At 45.4% G+C, this 19,766-nt stretch overlaps 1 protein-coding gene and 1 long non-coding RNA gene across 2 annotated transcripts in view; one reads left to right on the forward strand and one right to left on the reverse strand.

The window, feature by feature from the left end:
- Nucleotides 1-299: 299 nt before the first annotated feature.
- CCN5 (cellular communication network factor 5) lies at nucleotides 300-13,000 on the forward strand. Its single transcript, XM_073309640.1, has 5 exons — nucleotides 300-418; nucleotides 3,403-3,619; nucleotides 7,312-7,563; nucleotides 8,155-8,357; nucleotides 11,734-13,000. Exons 1-5 carry the CDS (start codon nucleotides 359-361, stop codon nucleotides 11,755-11,757), a joined length of 756 nt encoding a protein of 251 aa, XP_073165741.1. The 5' UTR covers nucleotides 300-358; the 3' UTR covers nucleotides 11,758-13,000.
- Nucleotides 6,832-19,766, reverse strand: part of LOC140897260 (uncharacterized) — a 51,014-nt gene continuing 38,079 nt past the window's right edge. Inside the window, exon 3 of the long non-coding RNA XR_012154693.1 lies at nucleotides 6,832-7,519. This is a non-coding gene — a long non-coding RNA (uncharacterized lncRNA). The remainder of the gene's footprint in view (nucleotides 7,520-19,766) is intronic.

Genomic DNA, 19,766 nt, shown 5'->3' on the forward strand with positions numbered 1-19,766 from the left:
TGCTGTGCACACTTTCCTGCATTCTAGTACAGCCCATTCTCCCCTCTTCTGCTGCTTCTCCTGCTCCTTCAAGCCCATGGGAGACTCTCCCTTCTTTTTGCTTTCTCAGTGGGCTGCACATTCTCACCTTGAAGTGAGTGGAAATGTCAGCTGGAATGTGGGTTTGGGGGGAAAAAAAGAATCTTGATGCTTGTCCAAACCTACTCATGTTTATATTGGAGCCTGTGAGTGACATCAGAGCAGGGAAGAGTATAAACACCAGCAGGACCTTACTCCGAGACTTTTAAAACTGCAAACACATTGCTGCCTCCAAAGTGCCTGGGGACTGATGTGCTGAAGTGCCAGAGAGTAAGGCAGCATGAGAAGCCAACTGGAAAAGCAGCTTCTCTTCTTCTCTCTTCTCTGCGTCCTTTCCAAGGTAAGGAAGCTGGGGGCTTTATTCTTAGTCAAGGAAGCTTTTGGTTCTTACTTACAAAGCAACCTGTAACCAATAGAAACTAGCTTGGTAACTGCAACAATTCAAAGATCTTACCAAGTTTATTAGTATGCATGCTGCAGAATGCATCATATTCATGCAACCCCTTGAAGGTAGAGGCAGGGAGTTCATGACTATCAGGAAAATGTTGAATTAAGTAGCAATGATTTAAAATTAATGAGCCACGTGTATCTCTAGTGCAATTCCACTAAAGACAGAAGAATGACAACAAAGGTAAGTTTGGACCTATATGCATGACCCATCTCCATTATTGTGTCCAAGGCTCCAGCATGCATACCTGCTACCTGCAGACAATTGTATGTAATGGTTTATAGACCTGCTTCTCCAGATTCATTGTCCTGCACTGAAGCCTCTGGGGACACAGAGCCAAGTAACCCGCACTGCTTTTTCAGGTTTACTCAGTCATTATCCAGTTTTCACTCCCAAGATGTAGTGAAGCACATGTACGGCTGATGCCTCCTACAGGATTTTGGTTGCTCTAAAACCAAATTTTTTCCTGAATCTGAAGTGCTGTGAGAAACAATTCCCTTTGCAAAGAGCAGGAAAATTTAAAACTTTTGAATTTTTCAGTTGCAAATTTCTTGAAATGCTGCTTGAATTCCTCAAGTTGGACACACTACAAGCATTGAGATCATTGCAATGTGATGCCTGTTTGAATTTTAACCCGCATACTTTTGGCCTTTAATCATTAGGACAAATTGTCATCTAAGGACAAGCTAACTACAAAGGAACAGAGGAAAACAGGATTAATGGAACCAGATCAGATCAATCATCTGGATAATCTTTCCCCAATAGTGGCCTATAATAGATATTTCATAGGAAAATGAAAACCCATTATAAAGATACATCTGGACAAAGCTGTACATGAAGAAAAATTTCTTCCTGACCCTTATAGCTCTCAACTTATTTCCTGAAGAATGATGATTGTTAGCTCTTGTTATTTCATCCTAGCCAGTGTAACTGTAGCTGTTGTACCTATTGTTATTCCTGTAAATCTCACTACGCTTTTTGTCTCAGTAAAAACATAATTAAATAATAGAAGTGTATTAAAGAGGGGACTGTGCTAGCTATCTTGGATACATTTGACTCTCGCGCCTGCCACTGAAGTTACTACAGAGAGATAAAGGGTCATCATGTGAGTGGCACTGCTGCTGATGAGGAAAATAAACAGCAGCACCAAGATCCACTCTGTCCAGGTGTAGGCTGCAGAATGGGAGGGTGTTGCTATGAGACATGCTGCTAATGAAAGAGGGAAAGGAAGATGGTAATTAATATGAACATTCCAGTGGAATCCACGGATTGCTTCCCTCTTTGTCAGTCACAGCAGAGAAGCCAAGGTCTGAATCAGCATGGAGACTGAACTCTGCTCTGGCTTCATTTAGTAGGCAGGAATGCATGGCACATTGGTAGGGGTAGTGTGCGTTCTCAAGAAATTTACTCTGCTGCTGTTCATGTTGTACACAAGGGGGCTATCAATCCAGCATTTTTCACCAGCAATGAATTCACTTGAAAAATACAAATGAATAGCTCCTGATATTTTTTCTGTGATAACATATTAATGTTCACAGCCAGATTTGCAAACAGGGACCTTCCTGTGTCTGTGAAATATATTTGCACACAGGTAATTGTGCATGCAGAATGGATAATGGATATTTATATCTATCTACCTACCTAAACTCCAGCAGGTCACTGCACTGCAAATCAGCTGACTGTCCATGCAAACAGGCATTTGTGCAAAAACGTTCCTAAGCAATTATCCATTCTATCTGAGCAGCTATATTTTCCAAGCACAACTAAGTTTCCGTTGTTTGAAAATTTCAGCCAAGTGTGCCACTTGCACAACTGGCCAAATTGGTGCAGAGGCTGCAGCAGCTGGGGCTCAGAACATCACTAAGGACACACTAGGGGCCAAAGCAAGAAGTAGTGACACTCGTTTAGTTTCACTCATTTGATTAAGCAAGCCTAATTTTGGGTACCCATAGAAGATGGTAAGATGTCCCACTGGTCTGATACGATGTAATGCCTGCAGGGAAGCTGTTCCAATGTACTACTGTATGTCAATAACTCACATTTTAACCGCTCCACAACAGTACAGACCGGCACAGCTTATTAACAATGTAGCACACTTAGGAGCTGTTGTCTAACACCTGCATCTTTTTTGCACAGCCACACTGTGTTGGTGTGTAGAGTTGTTGTTGGGCCAAGTCCTGAGGCTGTGACTCAGTTTCTATTCAGTCCTTACTGCCTGTTCTCAGGCTAAACTCCCATTAAAGTACCAAAATGGTAACAATACTTAATGCTTACCTAGTACTTTACATTTTCAAAGTACTGTGTAAAAAATAATTAACTCAAACCCCTGTTCCAGGGCAGGTCAGTATTATCAACCTCATTTTACCAATGGGGAAACTGAGGCACAAAGCCATTATGTGACATTCCCAAGGCCTCACTGCAAAACATGGTCATTAAGGTTAGGGGGAAAGAGAGGGAGACTCAGGTACTGGAGGAAATAAAGAGACAATGCAGTAAGACCAATTCTCATTGGTTTGTTAAATCAAAACTGGACCAGTACATAGGATGCCCCCTGCAATTCATTCTGAGTAATTTCTAATCTGGGGCTTAATGCTGTGCAGTGCTGAGCATCCTTGAATCTCATTGGTTTCTGTGGGGGCTGAAGATGCTCAGAATCTTGTGGTATCAAGCCCTATAGGAACAGTTGTTTTCAGATCTATCTTGAAGCCTCTCTGTGGAATGCAGAGTCTCCTGAGTCATGCTGGGAACAAAACCCTGACCCCCATGAAATTAAACCCCTAGCAAGCCTGAGGTGAACTCAGTGGGATTCACTGTAAGGTTGCAGCATCAAGCTAAGGAAAAACCCTTTGTGAACACTTATAGTTTTGCTTCCGCAGGTCTGTACTCAGCTGTGCCGGACACCATGTTACTGCCCCTGGATCCCGCCCCGCTGCCCTCCCGGCTCCCCTCTGGTTCTGGACGGATGCGGCTGCTGCAGGATATGCGCGCGACGGCTGGGAGAGCCCTGCAATCACCTCAATGTGTGTGATCGGAACCAGGGCCTCATCTGTGATTACAGTGATGCCCGCCTGGAGAGAGGAGGAACCTGCAACTGTGAGCACATTCCTCTCACCCTTTTCATTAAAGCCTGGCTGACACCGGGGGAACATCTCCCCCAAATCCCAGCCTGTTCAGCTAACCCCATCCTAAAACGGTTGGGAGCTGCAGCCAGACCAAGTAGCTTGACCCGCTGTCAGGGGAGTGGTTAATAAAAAGTGGTTCTGGACCCCTGGTGTCTGCTCTGCGCTGTAGCTCAAACCAGTTTGCAAGATGGTTTCGCTGACCCGGTTTCAAAGCCAGTTAGAATTTTGAGGGAAATGTCCCCAGTATCAACCAACCCACAGAGCTAGCAAAGGAAACAACTGTCCCAGGGTAGAGAGGGCTGAAATTTATCTGGAACATGCTTATATGGAACCCCAGATCCGACATTTAACCCCCAAAACATGCCTGTTAAACAAAGGCTCTGACCTCAGCGCAGGGAACAGACACAGTTTTATGCCACATCATCAACTTCTGTTCTATCTGGAGTTCTCACAGGAGCGTAAACAAACTCAACAAACACTCCTTGAGTTCCTGTCCTCCTCCGAGAGCTCAAGTCAGCTGACAGGGATGTGAGCTGAGCAAACATCAAACCTTCCCCGGTTACAAGAGCTAATGGGCAACGGAATCACTTCCTTTTGGGGGTTCCCAAGAAATGGCAGTTGCTGCTAGTTTGGAGGACTTACCTGTCTTTTTTAGGTATTTCTGGGATGCTCAATACCATAGTACCTAAGCTCCCATACCACTGGGCTTTGTGCTGTGCTAGGGGGCAGTAGGGCTGTCACAGTCCTAAAACTTTGCAGACATGAAGGACATTTGCAAAGTAAAGTGTCCATGGTTCTCTCGTAGGCTGATGAACCTCTTCTCTGAGCAATTCACAAGGAAGCAGGCGAGAAGGTTGGGAAGGAGGATGGGACCCCTTTGGAGGAGAAGCAATAGACTCTATTGAGAAGCTCTTCTCTCTTTCTCTTTCTGTCTGTTGCTCTCACACACACACACAGACACACACTCTTCAATCACTCTCTCAGTGGCCTGACACTCTTCAGTCCAATTCAATCTTAGTTTATCCCTTCAGGACCCTCTCAGGCAAGAACACAGCTTCCTACAATCCCACACAGGGTACATCTCTGCCAGGGTACATTTCTCCTGCTGATGACACATTTCTCCTGCCGATGACACAGGCAATGAGAATAGGGTCCTGTCCTATACCTGCTCCCCTTCTATCTTCTCAAATGAGACCTTCAAAGCACATGGGCCATGGGACCATGTGGCTGCTGCTCCTCAAAAGTACTTTCCGTCCAGGGGAAGCTGGCACAGCCTGTACCACTTTTAAGGCTTAGTTTACACTACACTACAGAGTTAGGTCGATGTAAGGCAGCTTATATCAACCTAACTCTGTAAGTGTCTACACTAAAATGTCTCTCCCACTTATGTAACTCGCCCATGACACCAACTCACTAACTCCACCCCTGCAAGAGGAGTAGCACTTAGGTCAATGTAGTTAGGTTGACACGGTGTCAGTGTAACACTGTGTTCCTTACATCAACTGTTGTGGCCTTCACAAGCCATCCCACAATTCCCCACACTGACAGTTAAATGAGCACAAACGCTCCTGGTGAGGGGACATACTGCCAACACAAGGAGTGAAGTTTGTTCAATATCTTCATAAATGATCTGGAGGATGGTGTGGATTGCACTCTCAGCAAATTTGCGGATGATACTAAACTGGGAGGAGTGGTAGATACGCTGGAGGGCAGGGATAGGATACAGAGGGACCTAGACAAATTGGAGGATTGGGCCAAAAGAAATCTGATGAGGTTCAATAAGGATAAGTGCAGGGTCCTGCACTTAGGACGGAAGAACCCAAGGCACAGCTACAGACTAGGGACCGAATGGCTAGGCAGCAGTTCTGCGGAAAAGGACCTAGGGGTGACAGTGGACGAGAAGCTGGATATGAGTCAGCAGTATGCCCTTGTTGCCAAGAAGGCCAATGGCATTTTGGGATGTATAAGTAGGGGCATAGCAAGCAGATCGAGGGACGTGATCGTCCCCCTCTATTCGACATTGGTGAGGCCTCATCTGGAGTACTGTGTCCAGTTTTGGGCCCCACACTACAAGAAGGATGTGGATAAATTGGAGAGAGTCCAGCGAAGGGCAACAAAAATGATTAGGGGTCTGGAACACATGACTTATGAGGAGAGGCTGAGGGAACTGGAATTGTTTAATCTGCAGAAGAGAAGAATGAGGGGGGATTTGATAGCTGCTTTCAACTACCTGAGAGGTGGTTCCAGAGAGGACGGTTCTAGACTATTCTCAGTGGTAGAAGAGGACAGGACAAGGAGTAATGGTCTCAAGTTGCAGTGGGGGCAGTTTAGGTTGGATATTAGGAAAAACTTTTTCCACTAGGAGGGTGGTGAAACACTGGAATGCGTTACCTAGGGAGGTGGTAGAATCTCCTTCCTTAGAAGTTTTTAAGGTCAGGCTTGACAAAGCCCTGGCTGGGATGATTTAATTGGGGATTGGTCCTGCTGTGAGCAGGGGGTTGGACTAGATGACCTCCTGATGTCCCTTCCAACCCTGATATTCTATGATTCTATGACATGTAAAAGCGATTCAATTACTGCAGTTGGTTGCACATCAATGTAACTTAGGTTGACTTAATTTTGTACTGCAGACTTGCCCCAAGAGGAAGTCTTTGGGGTTCTGACTCCACCCAGAACAGGGAGGCAGCAGCCTGAGAGCTTTACATTCAGTGTGTCAATCATATTGTGAGCGACTCCCTCTCAAGAGAAACGCAGCAAAACTCCAGTTGTCTTGTTCCTTGCTCCAGTGAGGAATCCCCTACAAGAGCTGCTGCCTGTGGCCAGTGACAGTCCAGGTTCCAGGCTCAGCTGAGGAAATGGGCTGGATGCACACAGAATGAGCTCAGCCTCTGATGAGGGATTCTGGTGAGCTGCCCCAGTGGCTGGCTGCTACCACCTGGCAGCAGAGAATACTAAGAAGTCTGGACTTTGAGTGTCCCCGCAGAACGTGCTACACACTGATGGTTATTATTTATTTATTAGTTAGTGCTGGTCCAATGATTCATCATGAATAAATTATCCGACGCATTTTGGCATTTGTCTCAGAACTAAGCACACATCATTGTTTTCATTCTCTCACCAGCTCCGCAGAGGGACAAAAGATATTCTTTAAAGAATTAATCCAAGAGTTCTTTGCACTAAAAGGTTTATTTAAAAATAAATTACATCACTATTAGACCAGCTCTATTCTTATTTAATATTTATACCCGGTACCACAAGCATGCATGGTGGTCAACAGAGAAAATTCAGCTACTTCTCTTTGTCCAGGCACTTACATTGTGATCACCACCCCCTGAGCCAGGAGAAAAACGCAATACCTGGCATGAGGAGCTCACCAGATAGACACTGTAGTTTATCACAGCCCCAGCAAAGCCAACCACCTGGCTAATCTGGTAGGTTACCTCCTTCACCTAGCCATTCTGGGCCAGATGCAAAGCCCTTTGGAGTTAATGGAAAGACACTCTGATTTCAGTGGGCTTTGGATCAGACCTTAAGCTGAGCCCACAAATAACGGAGTCCCCTTTGTAATTATTGTATGTTTGCCCTCAGTGGAACCTGAGTCCTTCTCTCTGCGTTTGATTGGTCACTTTGTTACTATTGGGTTACTCTGGGTGTTGGTTGCAGTTGAGGAGGGAGACGACAGCTGCGAGGTGAATGGAAAGGTCTATCAAGACGGTGAGGTGTTCCAGCCCAGCTGTAAGATCCAGTGCCGCTGCTCAGACGGAGGTTTTACCTGCGTTCCCCTCTGCAGTGAGGATGTCCGCCTGCCCACTCCGGACTGTCCCCATCCGAGGCGTGTGGTGGTCCCAGGGAAGTGCTGTCAGGAATGGATCTGTGAGAAGCAAAACAGTCACTTCCTTCAGGATGCCAAGCCAGGTAAAGTCCTGAGTGCCCTTAAAGGTAAAGTAACATCCCTGGAAGGTACATTCACCACTGAAAGGGTTAAACCAAATGAAACCTGTTCTTGCAATTGGGTTCCTTACATTGTGTAACCTGCAACAGTGAGCAACTAAGCAACAGTACCTAAAAATGTCTTATCTTTGTTCTGGAGGGAGCCCTCTAAGGGTGGGATGACAGATCAATCTATATCAGTGGTTCTCAAACTTTTGTACTGGTGACCCCTTTCACACAGCAAGTCTCTGAGTGCGACCCCCCCTAATAAATTAAAAACACTTTTTAATATATTTACCACCATTATAAATGCTGGAGGCAAAGCGGGGTTTGGGGTGGAGGCTGACAGCTCGCGACCCCTGAGATAATAACCTCACGACCCCCAGTTTGAGAACCCCTGGTCTACATGGCCCATTCACTCATCAACCTCGGACAGCAAAAGGAGAACCCCCACCCCCAACTCCTTTCACAGACTGCAGGTGCTCCTTGGTCACTACCAGCCTGAGCTGGATTCGTACCACTGACCCAGAGCAAAGTACATTTGTGTGTGGCTTAAAAGTCTCTTTCCATGTCCAGTGCTTAGGCCGCCTGGGACAGCATCAGCAAGCTTTTCCTACCTCTGTGAAGCATGGAGCACAGAGTGGAGTGCTTGCTCTGCAACCTGTGGCATGGGGATTTCTACACGGGTGTCAAACCAGAATCGGTACTGCAGGCTCGAAACTCACCAACGTTTGTGCATGCTTAGACCCTGCCAGGCTCTCCCAGGAACATCTAATACAGTAAGTGCTGGGCTTCAGCCAGTAAAACACTGCTAGCAGGTCTGTAGTTGGCAACAGATTTTATAGAAAAAGGAAATCCCAACCACCACTCTGGCGTAAGAACCACTGTAACCCTCTTAGCCACCTGTGCACACACATGCACCAGTCACAAGCTAGCTGTGTGCCAGGGTAAGCTTCTCAGAAAGGCTGTCTCCTTTTTGCAAGCTGCAAACAAACTGCAGCTAGAAAATCCAAACCTGAAACTAAACTGAGTGGTGCAAACCTGAGTTTTTGCCCACGAACTATGTGACTCCAAGAGCAGTGAAGGGTCCAACACTACCCAGAGACTGCTAATGGAATTGGCAAAGCCTGGACATACCCTCTGACAGAAGGTGCATTCACAACTCCCCTGGTCCCCTGATGTTTTCTCCTTATTATCAGTGTCATCTACATCAAATCGGGACTGAGCTGAAGCCAGTTTGATCCCAGGAATAATAGAGCTTTTTATTAAGCTATGAACCCCTCAAAAGAATGTCTGTGACATTCACTTGGAAGTTTGAAGTGGCAAACTAATGTGTCATTGTGGGCCTTCCCTCCTTTATCAGCTACCTTTTAATACCTCCTGTGAGTATCGTTAGCTGTCACCATCCTACAGGGTAAGTTATGCTCACACTAAGGACTGGCCTACCTACCCAATGACTTTTGTACTGGTCTAACTAAGTCAGTTGGGGGTGTGATTTTTCTTAAATCAATATACAGTATACTGCTGTTTATCCAAAATCATATTATCCAAACCTCTGCATTATTTGAATTCCTTCCTTATCCCCCAGCATGACATACATCAGTGGCTCTCAACCTTTCCAGAGTACTGTACCCCTTTCAGGAGTCTGATTTGTCTCACGTATCCCCAAGTTTCACCTCATTTAAAAACTATTTGCTTACAAAATCAGACGTAAAAATACAAATGTGTCACAGCACACTATTACTGAAAAATTGCTCACTTTCTCATTTTTACCATATAATTATAAAATAAATCAATTGGAATATAAATATTGTACTTAGATTTCAGTGTATGGTATATAGAGCAGTATAAACAAGTCATTGTATGAAATTTTAGTTTGTTTGTACTTTGCTAGTGCTTTTTATGTATGTTGTAAAACTAGGCAAATATCTAGATACGTTGATGTGCCCCCTGGAAGACCTCTGAGTACCCCCAGTGGTACATGTACCCCAGGTTGAGAACCACTGACATACATGACATGCATGCCCTCTGCTTGGTGTGGAACCAGGAAGGGATTTGGATAATGCAGAGGTATAGATAATACACCAGAGACAACCCTGGCCAGGACTGTGATGAGGAAGAGGAGAACAATCTTATTTAATCTTTTTATTACTGACGTTGGCACAAAAAGTGGGAATGTGCTAATGAAGTTTGTGGATGACACAAAGCTGGGAGGTATTGCCAATACAGAGAAGAACCGGGATATCATACAAGGATGACCTTGTAACTGGAGTAATAGTAATAGTATGAAATTTAATAGTGAAAAGTGCAAGGTCATACATTTAGGGATTAATAACAAGAATTTTTGTTATAAGCTGGGAATGCATCAGTTGGAAGTAACAGAGGAGGAGAAGGACCTCAGAGTATTGGTTGATCACAGGATGACTATGAGCCGCCAATGTGATATGGCTGTCAAAAAAGCTAATGCAGTCTTGAGATGCATCAGGAGAGGTATTTCCAGTCGAGATAAGGAGGTGTTAGTACCATTATACAAGGCACTGGTGAGACCTCACCTGGAACACTGTGTGCAGTTCTGGTTTCCCACGTTTAAGAAGGATGAATTCAAACTGAAACAGGTACAGAGAAGGGCTACTAGGATGATCCAAGGAATGGAAAACCTGTCTTTTGAAAGGAGACTCAAAGAGCTTGGCTTGTTTAGCCTAACCAAAAGAAGGTTAAGGGGAGATATGATTGCTCTCTAAAAATATGTCAGAGGGATAAATTCCAGGGAGGGAGAGGAATTATTTAAGCTCAGTACCAATGTGGACACAAGAACAAATGGATATAAACTGGCCTTCAGGAAGTTTAGACTTGAAATTAGATGAAGGTTTCTAACCATCAGAGGAGTGAAGTTCTGGAACTGCCTTCCAAGGGGAGCAGTGAGGGCAAAAGACATATCTGGCTTCAAGACTAAGCTTGATAAGTTTACAGAGGGGATGTATGATGGGTAGCCTAATTTTGGCAATGAATTGATCTTTGACTATTAGCGGTAAATAAGCCAAATGGCCTGTGATGGGATGTTAGATGGGGTGGGATCTGAGTTACTACAGAGAATTCTTTCCTGGGTGTCTGGTCGGTGAGTCTTGCCCACATGCTCAGGGTTTAGCTGATCGCCATATTTGGGGTCGGGAAGGATTTTTCCCCCACGGCAGATTGGCAGAGGCCCTGGGAGCTTTTCGCCTTCCTCTGCAGCGTGGGGCACGGGTCACTTGCTAGAGGATTCTTTGCACCTTGAAGACTTTAAACCATGATTTGAGGACTTCAATAGCTCAGACATAGGTTAGGGGTTTGTTACAGGAGTGGGTGGGTGAGATTCTGTGGCCTACGATGTGCAGGAGGTCAGACTCGATGATCATAATCGTCCCTTCTGCCCTTAAACTCTATGATTTTATGATTCTATGTGGCACCAATCTTATGCCTGCAAAATGAATTGCAGGCACAAACCTGAGCATTTGCCCCTCTAACTACTTGATTTGTGTCTGCAATGCAATTGCAGACATAGAAGTGGGGGTGCAAATTCCTCCCATAAAGGGAGAAAGTCCTTTTGGAAATCTGGCCCACAGAATGTAAAGAGAAGTCAACAGGAGGTAGAGTTACACATCATTGTCTGTGTAAGGGCTCTTCTAAACACAAAAGTTGTACTGCATATAAATACATATTTGGTGGGTACAGAAAGAGAAGGCAGGCAGCAGCCTGGAGAAAATGTTGGTCTATCTGCTCGTGTTAAATGGAGTTAGTTCTGGCACACATGTGGTGGGGATGGTGAAGCATGACTCTAGACATAATTACTAAGCAGTATCAATGGGCCAGAGGGCAGATGCTATCCCAGACATCATCTGCCTTTGAAGAAAATAGTATTCCGACTCCCAGGATGATTGCAGGATAATAAACTCAGGTGATCTGTGATGTCCCTGAAGTTAAAGCACAGCAGTGACATCCGGTTAGAAGGCCATGAGAGATTCCTCTCCAATGAACAGGTCATTCTCACTCAGGTTTAAGAGACATGTCACTGATAGAGACAGTAGAGAAACAATTCTAAGATGCTTTAGTCTCCGGGTTGTCTGTACATTGTCAGTGGGTAAGAGAAAAGTTACACTGTCTGCTCTGTCTTTCCAGAGGGCAAGAGGAGGTGGTTTGTAGCCCCGCCCACACAGTTCAGATTTTGGTGTCAAGACTTCATCTCAGACTGACCCAAGCCCAGGTTGCTACGGTTGCAGCAGAAATGGGTGTTCTACCCCCAATGAAGCTAGGGAAGAACTGACTGACTTCAGCTGCAAAGGAGGATGAAGAATCTGGAACAAGATCCCTGGCCTCTTGCTCGTGCCCATTATGGTTTCTCTAGACAATGTAGGGAAATCCTGCGAGGTGTATTTTAAACCGTGCAGTGGCAACGTAAGCTTATTGCCAGCTTGTGACCGCTGTTGTAGTATGTCCCTTGGAAATGATGCTGTGTGGGTACAGTCACTCATGGGATCATGCATGATCCCCTCTGTGGGAGAGTAATTATAATGCCCCAGCAGGCCAGGCTGTCACTGCTTTTCCAAGTAGGTTTTTATCATTCAGAATTAAGCAATGGGGTTAGTCTGGAGTTAGCTTTGTATGTGGAGTCTGGAGCTGTCACTCTCAGGCAGGTTCTGGCTACCCGCGTGAAGGGATCTCTTAGGAGTGCCGGGATCCCCCAGGAAATGCTCAAATGGAGCAGTCACTGCAGTAGGGGAGGCAAGGAGGGTACAGTAAAGCTGGATCTTCAGACACAAATGTGCTCGGCGTTCCGGGCTGGCTCCAAGGCTCACTGAAGTCGATGGACAGACTCCCATTGATGTCAGTGGGCTTTGGCTCAGGCCCTGAGAGTGCTGAAGAGCGCAATTCCCTGTACATGGATTTAAAAGCATTATTAAAGGTTAGTAGATCTCTGCCTCTCCTCTGTCTGTATTAGGGTCCCATATGGAACGCTCGGCTATCAGCACTGCCTATGGGAACGTTTGGCTCGGACTATCCCAATGCGTGCTCTAAAGCAGTGAATGCCTTCCCAAGCTCTGGGGCAGTATCCACAGCATCACGGGTGCTTCAGCGCATAAGCACCAACTCCCTGGGTGCTCTGGGGCTGGAGCACCCATGGGGAAAAATTGGTGGGTGTTCTGCACCCACCGGCAGTCAAGCTCCCCACCCCGCCCCAGCTCACCTCATCTCCACCTCTGTCTCCTCCCCTGAGCGCGCCGGGTCCCCGCTTCTCCTCCCAGTGCTTGCCACTGCGAAACAGCTTGTTTCGCAGCATAACAAGCTCTAGGAGGGAGGGGGAGGAGCGGGAATGTGGCGCGCTCAGGGGAAGAGGTGGGCCTGGGGCGGGGATTTGGGGAAGGGGTTGGAATAGGGACAGGGAGGGGTCGGAGTTGAGCTGGTGACTTTGGGGAAGGGGTTGGAATGGGGGTGGGACGGGTGGAGTCGGGGCAGGGGGGCGTCGAGCACCCACCAGCACCAGAGAAGTCGGAGCCTATGCTTCAGCGGCCTTTGCAATTGGTACTCTAGGATCCCCTCTCTATCTTGGGATGAGTCTCTATGCTGGGCCTACTTTCCATTTGATTGTGCGCCTTCCATAGAGCTTCGGCTGCTCACCACTGTGAGACAGGAGCATGAAGCAGGCCAAACGCCACAGGGTAGATACTGTCAAATGGAAGCAATCATTACCTGCTGGTAGAGCATGACTCAGAGTCCATTAACTTGGCACAGTTGCCCAGAAAAAGTTTGGGAACTTCTATATTGAAGTATGAATAAAAAACCAAAACGTTTAGAACAAGAAATAGGTATGGCCACCCCAAATCCTTCTACTTCTCCAGATGTAGCCTGCAAGGAGGGGAATGCTTCTTTCCAAGGTCTGGGGATGATTTCTTGATATATTTCTTACTGGCCAGATTTTCAAAGGCCCAACATGCCTGCAGCCAACTCCTGATACACGTATACATTAGGGTTTGTGCACACACAAGTGAGGGGTGCATCAACAATGCTGCTCCTTCACCCAAATGTCACACATACTGCTCTGCTTTGTTTTAATTTGCCAGCTAATGCCAAGACATTGATTGTCTCAAACATTAGAAAAAACACCGTAGGGAACAATTCTGTACGGACCTTCAGGGAAAGGACTAGATGGCACCTAATACCATAAGTTCTTATCTCTGATTTGTACAGTTCTATGATTCACATACAATCAGCTCATTATATCCAGCTACTAACACAAATAAACAGCACATATTCAAATTGTCATCAGAACAGGAGTCTTCCTTATGATAGTTTTAATTCACCTTTCTTCTCTGAAAATACTTCCCTCTGAAAGTAACAATGAAGTTCCTATCCAGCAGAAAACATTCTCTTTAGCATCGCATTCCGTCTACAATACCAGTGGCTTGGCATGTCTTTCAACCAGGCAAACAAGGAATTCACACACTGGTGATCCCATTCCGAAGCTCCGGACATGCCACCTAATATCCAAGCACAAAAACCTAAAGTCCATGGCCAAAAGAAAGGCAGCAAAACAGCAAACGAACCACAAAGCTGGGAAAGGGCCATCTTCAAACACGGAGGGGCTGTTCCAGCAGGAGCAGCTGAGGAGAGTTATTCTGCAGGCAGCCCGAGCTTTATTTTCTCAGAGTGATAATCTTTTAGGGTTATTCAAAACTGAAGTTTAAATGCCCTCTAATGGCCTTGATTTAAATCTGCAGAGGCAACACACTTCTCATCCCATGGACAAATGTGAATTGCAACTAGAACAGAGCTGTGTTTAAGACTATGAATCCAGACAAGATCTGGCAATTTCAGTTTTGTTTTTGTGAATCTGAAAATAAAAATGCGCTCACCTAGCTGCATAGATTGTATTAGTGCATCTCTTAAAGAGAGTGGGCCCTGTTCTGATCTCACACTAGTTTTACGCTGGTGAATCTTCACTAACATCAGTGGAGTTATACCTGATTTACACTAGTGTAAATGAGATCAGAATCAGGCCCAAACAGCTTGGATATGTCTGCAGTTCAGGAAGCTTAAATTTTGATAAGAGAAACGCAGGCAAAATAAAAACATTTAAAATTTCATAACATTTTGTCAGCTGTTTGCCGCCTCTCAATGTTTCTTAAACACTGTTAAATCTTTCCGTTACAGTGGTTTCTATTTTAATTTGCTATATTTCTGTATACATACATCTGTACCAGCTGGGGTGTACATGGATGAATAGTATTATTATTATTTGTATTCCTGTGTCACTTAGGAGTCCCAGCCATGGACCAGACGCCATTGAGTTAGGCACTGGACAAACAGAAAAAAAAGATGATGATGTGTGCATGTATTTGTTATGTGTTGTACCTGTTGGACTGTGGCTATATCTTTAGGCAGGCACACAGATGATTGAGTTGTGTGTATATGCATTAGTTTGTGCCTCTGTACATGAGGATGCGTACCACTTGGGCATGGGGGGGAGGAGGGTGTAGATGATTTAAATTACAATAGCATTTCACTCTCCCTCATTGTGTCAAGTTAACATTAATACACATTACTTTAACCACTCTTCATCTTCCTGAGAAATTACGGGCGGAATTCTCCATCCTTCACTCAGCACTTACTCAAGCTAAATCTCCACTGACTCCCTGACTACACGATCTGGACCAATATTTTTCCACATTTTGGGCTGCGTTCCCTAAATGTCATCATCAGAGTTGATCCCCCTCCTACCACACACACACACACACACACACACACGTGAACACAGCACCAAAATACACACCTGGGAGTGCAGAAACAAAAGTCTGAACAACAGATGGTCCTTGTCTCTCCTGCAGACAGAGCACAGCTGCCAAAGGTGAAACTGACCTGTGGTTGGCTGAGAAGTGTGCAATGCTCACTGAAAAATATGCGTAACTCTAGTCATACTCTTTGTTAACCAGCAGAGTACAGTGCATTTCAAGCCATGGAGTAAATCTCTTTGGAATGCTTTCTTTAAACACATTATGTCTCTATGAAATGTGGGTACTCTTTGTTCATTAAGGTGACCCCTTTTGATAAAATATGTTGACAATTTTGATCCATGTCCCTGTATATAGATAACTGGTGAAAAAAATGTCTGATGTTTTTCAGTCAGCTGTACAGAAAAATGGAGCATAGCTCAGGCTGCACATGCAATAAGAACTTATAATTAATTCTCTTTGGTACCTTTATTAAATACTTTTCAAATGTTGCTCAAATTCATCTCTTACACTGATAAAAAAATCCACGGCTCACAGTTTTTGAAAGGAAACCTGAAATTCTTATCTCAACTACTACTGACTCAATATACCTCTTTGCTATCCTTTATTTTTTCGGCAAGATGCCATTTCTCACTGATTAGCTAAGCAGGAAATATCTATATAATAAATGAATACATGCAAATGAACTGGAAAGATTATTCTTTCCATAGAATGCAGTGTAACCAACTCTTGTAATTTAATTGTGAGGTTCACAATATTTGGTGTTTTTAAGAAGACCCCTTGCTCACTGCACACGTGATTAGGTGAGAACCTCAGGTCTCATTTTTTAAAGAAGAGTAAGTTTCTCGTCCTCATAGTTGTGGAGAAAAGCTTGAAAAGGTCACCCTTAATGATCAAAGCCAGAAGGCAAATCAAAACTCTAATGTATTGTTTTTAAAAATTTCCTGATTTTTGTGCAAGTCTCAGAATAGGGCCTGGCTTCTGATTTTTGAATGTTTGGGGCTGTTCACAGAATCCTAGAAGGGGGAAGCCAAACCAAACTAACGAAAAGTCCCCTTTAAGAATGCATCCAAACCAACCCAGCTACCAGAGTGCCTAGTTCTTTTATTGTTTTGGGACTGAGATAGGCTTTCTCCCTTTCCTTTGGGTGCTGGGTCAAAGAAGGAACCACTTAACCCTCTTCATAAGACCCTTAGCTCAGAGCCACCAAACTTACAGTCAGAGAAACAAAGCATCTAGGAGCCAGGCTTATGATCTGACTGTCTACACCTTGTAATAACAACCATACCCCCTCTCTCACTCAGCTTCCTTTTCCTGTTTATATAGCCCAGCCCCCAGGGTGTGGCAGGGTGCTCCTTGAGTGCACTCACGCTATGTTGGCTGTAAGCTTCAGACAGTTTCTTAAAGAGGTAGCACACCCTGCCACGGTTTGGCAGGACTGGGAATGGGCTGGCACTGACATGCTCATTACAGCTGAGTATTTGCAGTCACCTTCTTTAATACCTTGAGCTGGTAAGTAAATGGCCTTGAATCTATTACCTGAATAGTCTGGGATTGCACCAAATTTGCTAACATTAGTAATAAACATATTATTCATCAAAGCAATGAGATGAGGATGGTGATAATCCTGATATAAGCCCTTTCTACCTGTCAACTGTAACTGTAAGGTACCCTTAAGGCAGTGATTTTCAAACTTTTTTTCTGGTGACCCAGTTTGAAGAATATTGTTAACACCTGCAACCCAGTGGAGCCAGACCTGCTGCTGGCCACTTCTGGGGCACAGGGTGGTGTCAGAGCAGGTAGGAACTAGCCTGCCTTGGCCAGGCAGCACCACTGATGGGACTTTTTGCAGAGCAGTCGGCAGTGCTGACCAGAGGCGCCGCAACTCAGTGCCTTCCATTCCGCGACCCAGTACTGAGTCGCAACCCGCGGTTTGAAAACCACTGCCCTAAGGATCACTACCCGAAACTCCTTGTGGTGAAGGAAGGCAGGAGAGACTGTGCAGGACAGAAGGTTGTTTTCCTGGTTAATATCTCCTGTCTGCACTGTTCCAGGATTCTTGTGCCAAAGTCCCAGCCATCTGTACCTCTACTATCAGGCAAACTTTGGCCCACAATAATGGAAAGAATAAATTTTATTTATATGGTAACCACTTCACATTCCCTCCCATCAAAGGTAAGCCATAGAAACTTAGTTGGGGGTTGCTCCTAGTAACTTGACTTTACCACATAGTCATTTAATAATCCATATCCTCCTGCAGAACAATTTCAGCTCTGTGAAGCATCTGTTGTCTCTCTGAATCCAAGATAGATACCTATAATTAGTACCACTTTGGCAAACCCTCTTATCTAGGGGAGTCCAACTTCTGCCAGTACTTAGGTGACATTTCCCAAACTTACGCAAATTGCTAGTACATGTGTCGCAGGGAACCAGCCGGCTTATCTTCTCTATCTCTAATTTCTACATGTCACAGACCTGGTAAAGTTACCTCCACTTCTTCTTAGGACACTCACCAGGCTACTGTGTTTGGGTCCCAGCATGTTGGACCTGTGCGCTCTTAAGTGTCCCTCTGTTTGGGTAGGCTCAGCATTGACTCTTTCTCTGGTCTCTCTGGCATGCTTCCTGGGCACAGAATCTGATGTTCACCCCTTCATGGAAGTGGGAACCTCACAGACCAGTGTAGCTGGACGTGGCCCCATCCATGGCTTGGCGTTTGCCAGGCAGGAGCAGCTTCTGCTCCATGGGGAGGAAGAGCTGCCCATGCCCCCCCCCCCAGCCTTTCAAGCTGTCTATGTGTCTCTGTAAGCTTCCTGTACCTTGCAGTTTGCACAGTTCTTGTCTGAACCACAAGCTGCAACAGAAGTCCTCGCTGATGTGACAGGCTTGCTTAAATCTATATTACCAATTCTACGCGTATAAATATGTAATCAATCAATACGTAAGAAGTGAGTGAGACAGTGTGAGTGTAAGAAACCAGTTGCAAGGCTTGAATCGAAATATTACCGTGTAAGGATAATCAAGGTGTATACGGGACTGCATATAAACCTAAGGCAGTAGTGGCTGGGGGGGATGTAACCTACGACAGCAGAAACTCAGGACCGGACCAGAAGCAGTGGAGCCCTTCCGAGACCCGGAGGGGCTTCGGGGACTCTCGTCGCCTCGTGGTTCGATCTCTGGGAAGCTGAAACCTGGCCAGAAGTGCAAGCAGAGTCAACAGGAGAGCGCCAGCTGTCAACTTATACTGCAGTGAAGACACCGCGGTAAGTAGATCTAAGAACTGAAGTTGTGTAACTTAGATCAACCCCGCGGTAGTGTAGACAAACAATGACAAGAGTACTCCTTTTATGAAGTTGCAGTCCCTTTTGTCAGGTGACCCAAAATCAGCCTCATCAGGTGATCAAAGTCCCCACGAGGAAATCCATAGATTAGTTACCAGCCTATCTGGGTGGACGGGTTTTCTTGGTATGCTGCCTTCTTAGTTTAAGGAGGCTTCCATTTGAATAGAATACTACCAAGGTTTAACGACCCTTCATTTCTAGCTCATTGTTAGCATTGTGTCACTATGCTGTGGATTTTTCACCCTTAGATGGAAGTAGGAAGACAGCAGAGAGGCAGGCAAGCCTGACAATCAAAATGGAGTTTGCAGTGTGATAAAGATACATGCAGAGAGTTCATATCCCAAACTGGGAGGATGCTGTGAGGTGTGGCATGACCACTACCAGTGTGTTCTGCTGGGCTCTGAAGCCCTGTCTCTTTTTCACTATTTCCTTCCTTACTCTGGCCTTCATTTGGTAACTAAATTGGATTTGCTGAGATCCCTTCTCCCTGCCCTACCAATGTGTAACTGATACAGACCCTGGACTTCAGAAAAGCAGACTTAGACTCCCTTAGGGAACTGATGGGCAGGATCCCCTGGGAGGCGAATATGAGGGGGCAAGGAGTCCAGGAGAGCTGGCTGTATTTTAAAGAAGCCTTATTGAGGGTGCAGGAACAAACCATCCCAATGTGCAGAAAGAATAGCAAATATGGCAGGCGACCAGCTTGGCTTAACAGTGAAATCTTTGGTGATCTTAAACTCAAAAAGGAAGCTTACAAGAAGTGGAAATTTGGACAGATGACTAGTGAGGAGTATAAAAATATTTCTAGAGCATGCAGGGATGTAATCAGGAAGGCCAAGGCACAATTGGAGTTGCAGCTAGCAAGGGATATAAAGGGTAACAAGAAGGGTTTCTACAGGCATGTTAGCAATAAGAAGAAGGTCAGGGAAAGTGTGGGACCCTTACTGATTAGGGGAGGCAACATAGTGACAGATGATGTGGAAGAAGCTGAAATACTCAATGCTTTTTTTGCCTCGGTCTTCACAGACAAGGTCAGCTGCCAGACTGCTGCACTGGAGTCTGTGGAGCCATTGTTTAGGGCCCTGGG

Source organism: Lepidochelys kempii, chromosome 13 (assembly GCF_965140265.1).
Source record: "Lepidochelys kempii isolate rLepKem1 chromosome 13, rLepKem1.hap2, whole genome shotgun sequence".
In the NCBI taxonomy this organism is placed as follows: domain Eukaryota; kingdom Metazoa; phylum Chordata; order Testudines; family Cheloniidae; genus Lepidochelys; species Lepidochelys kempii.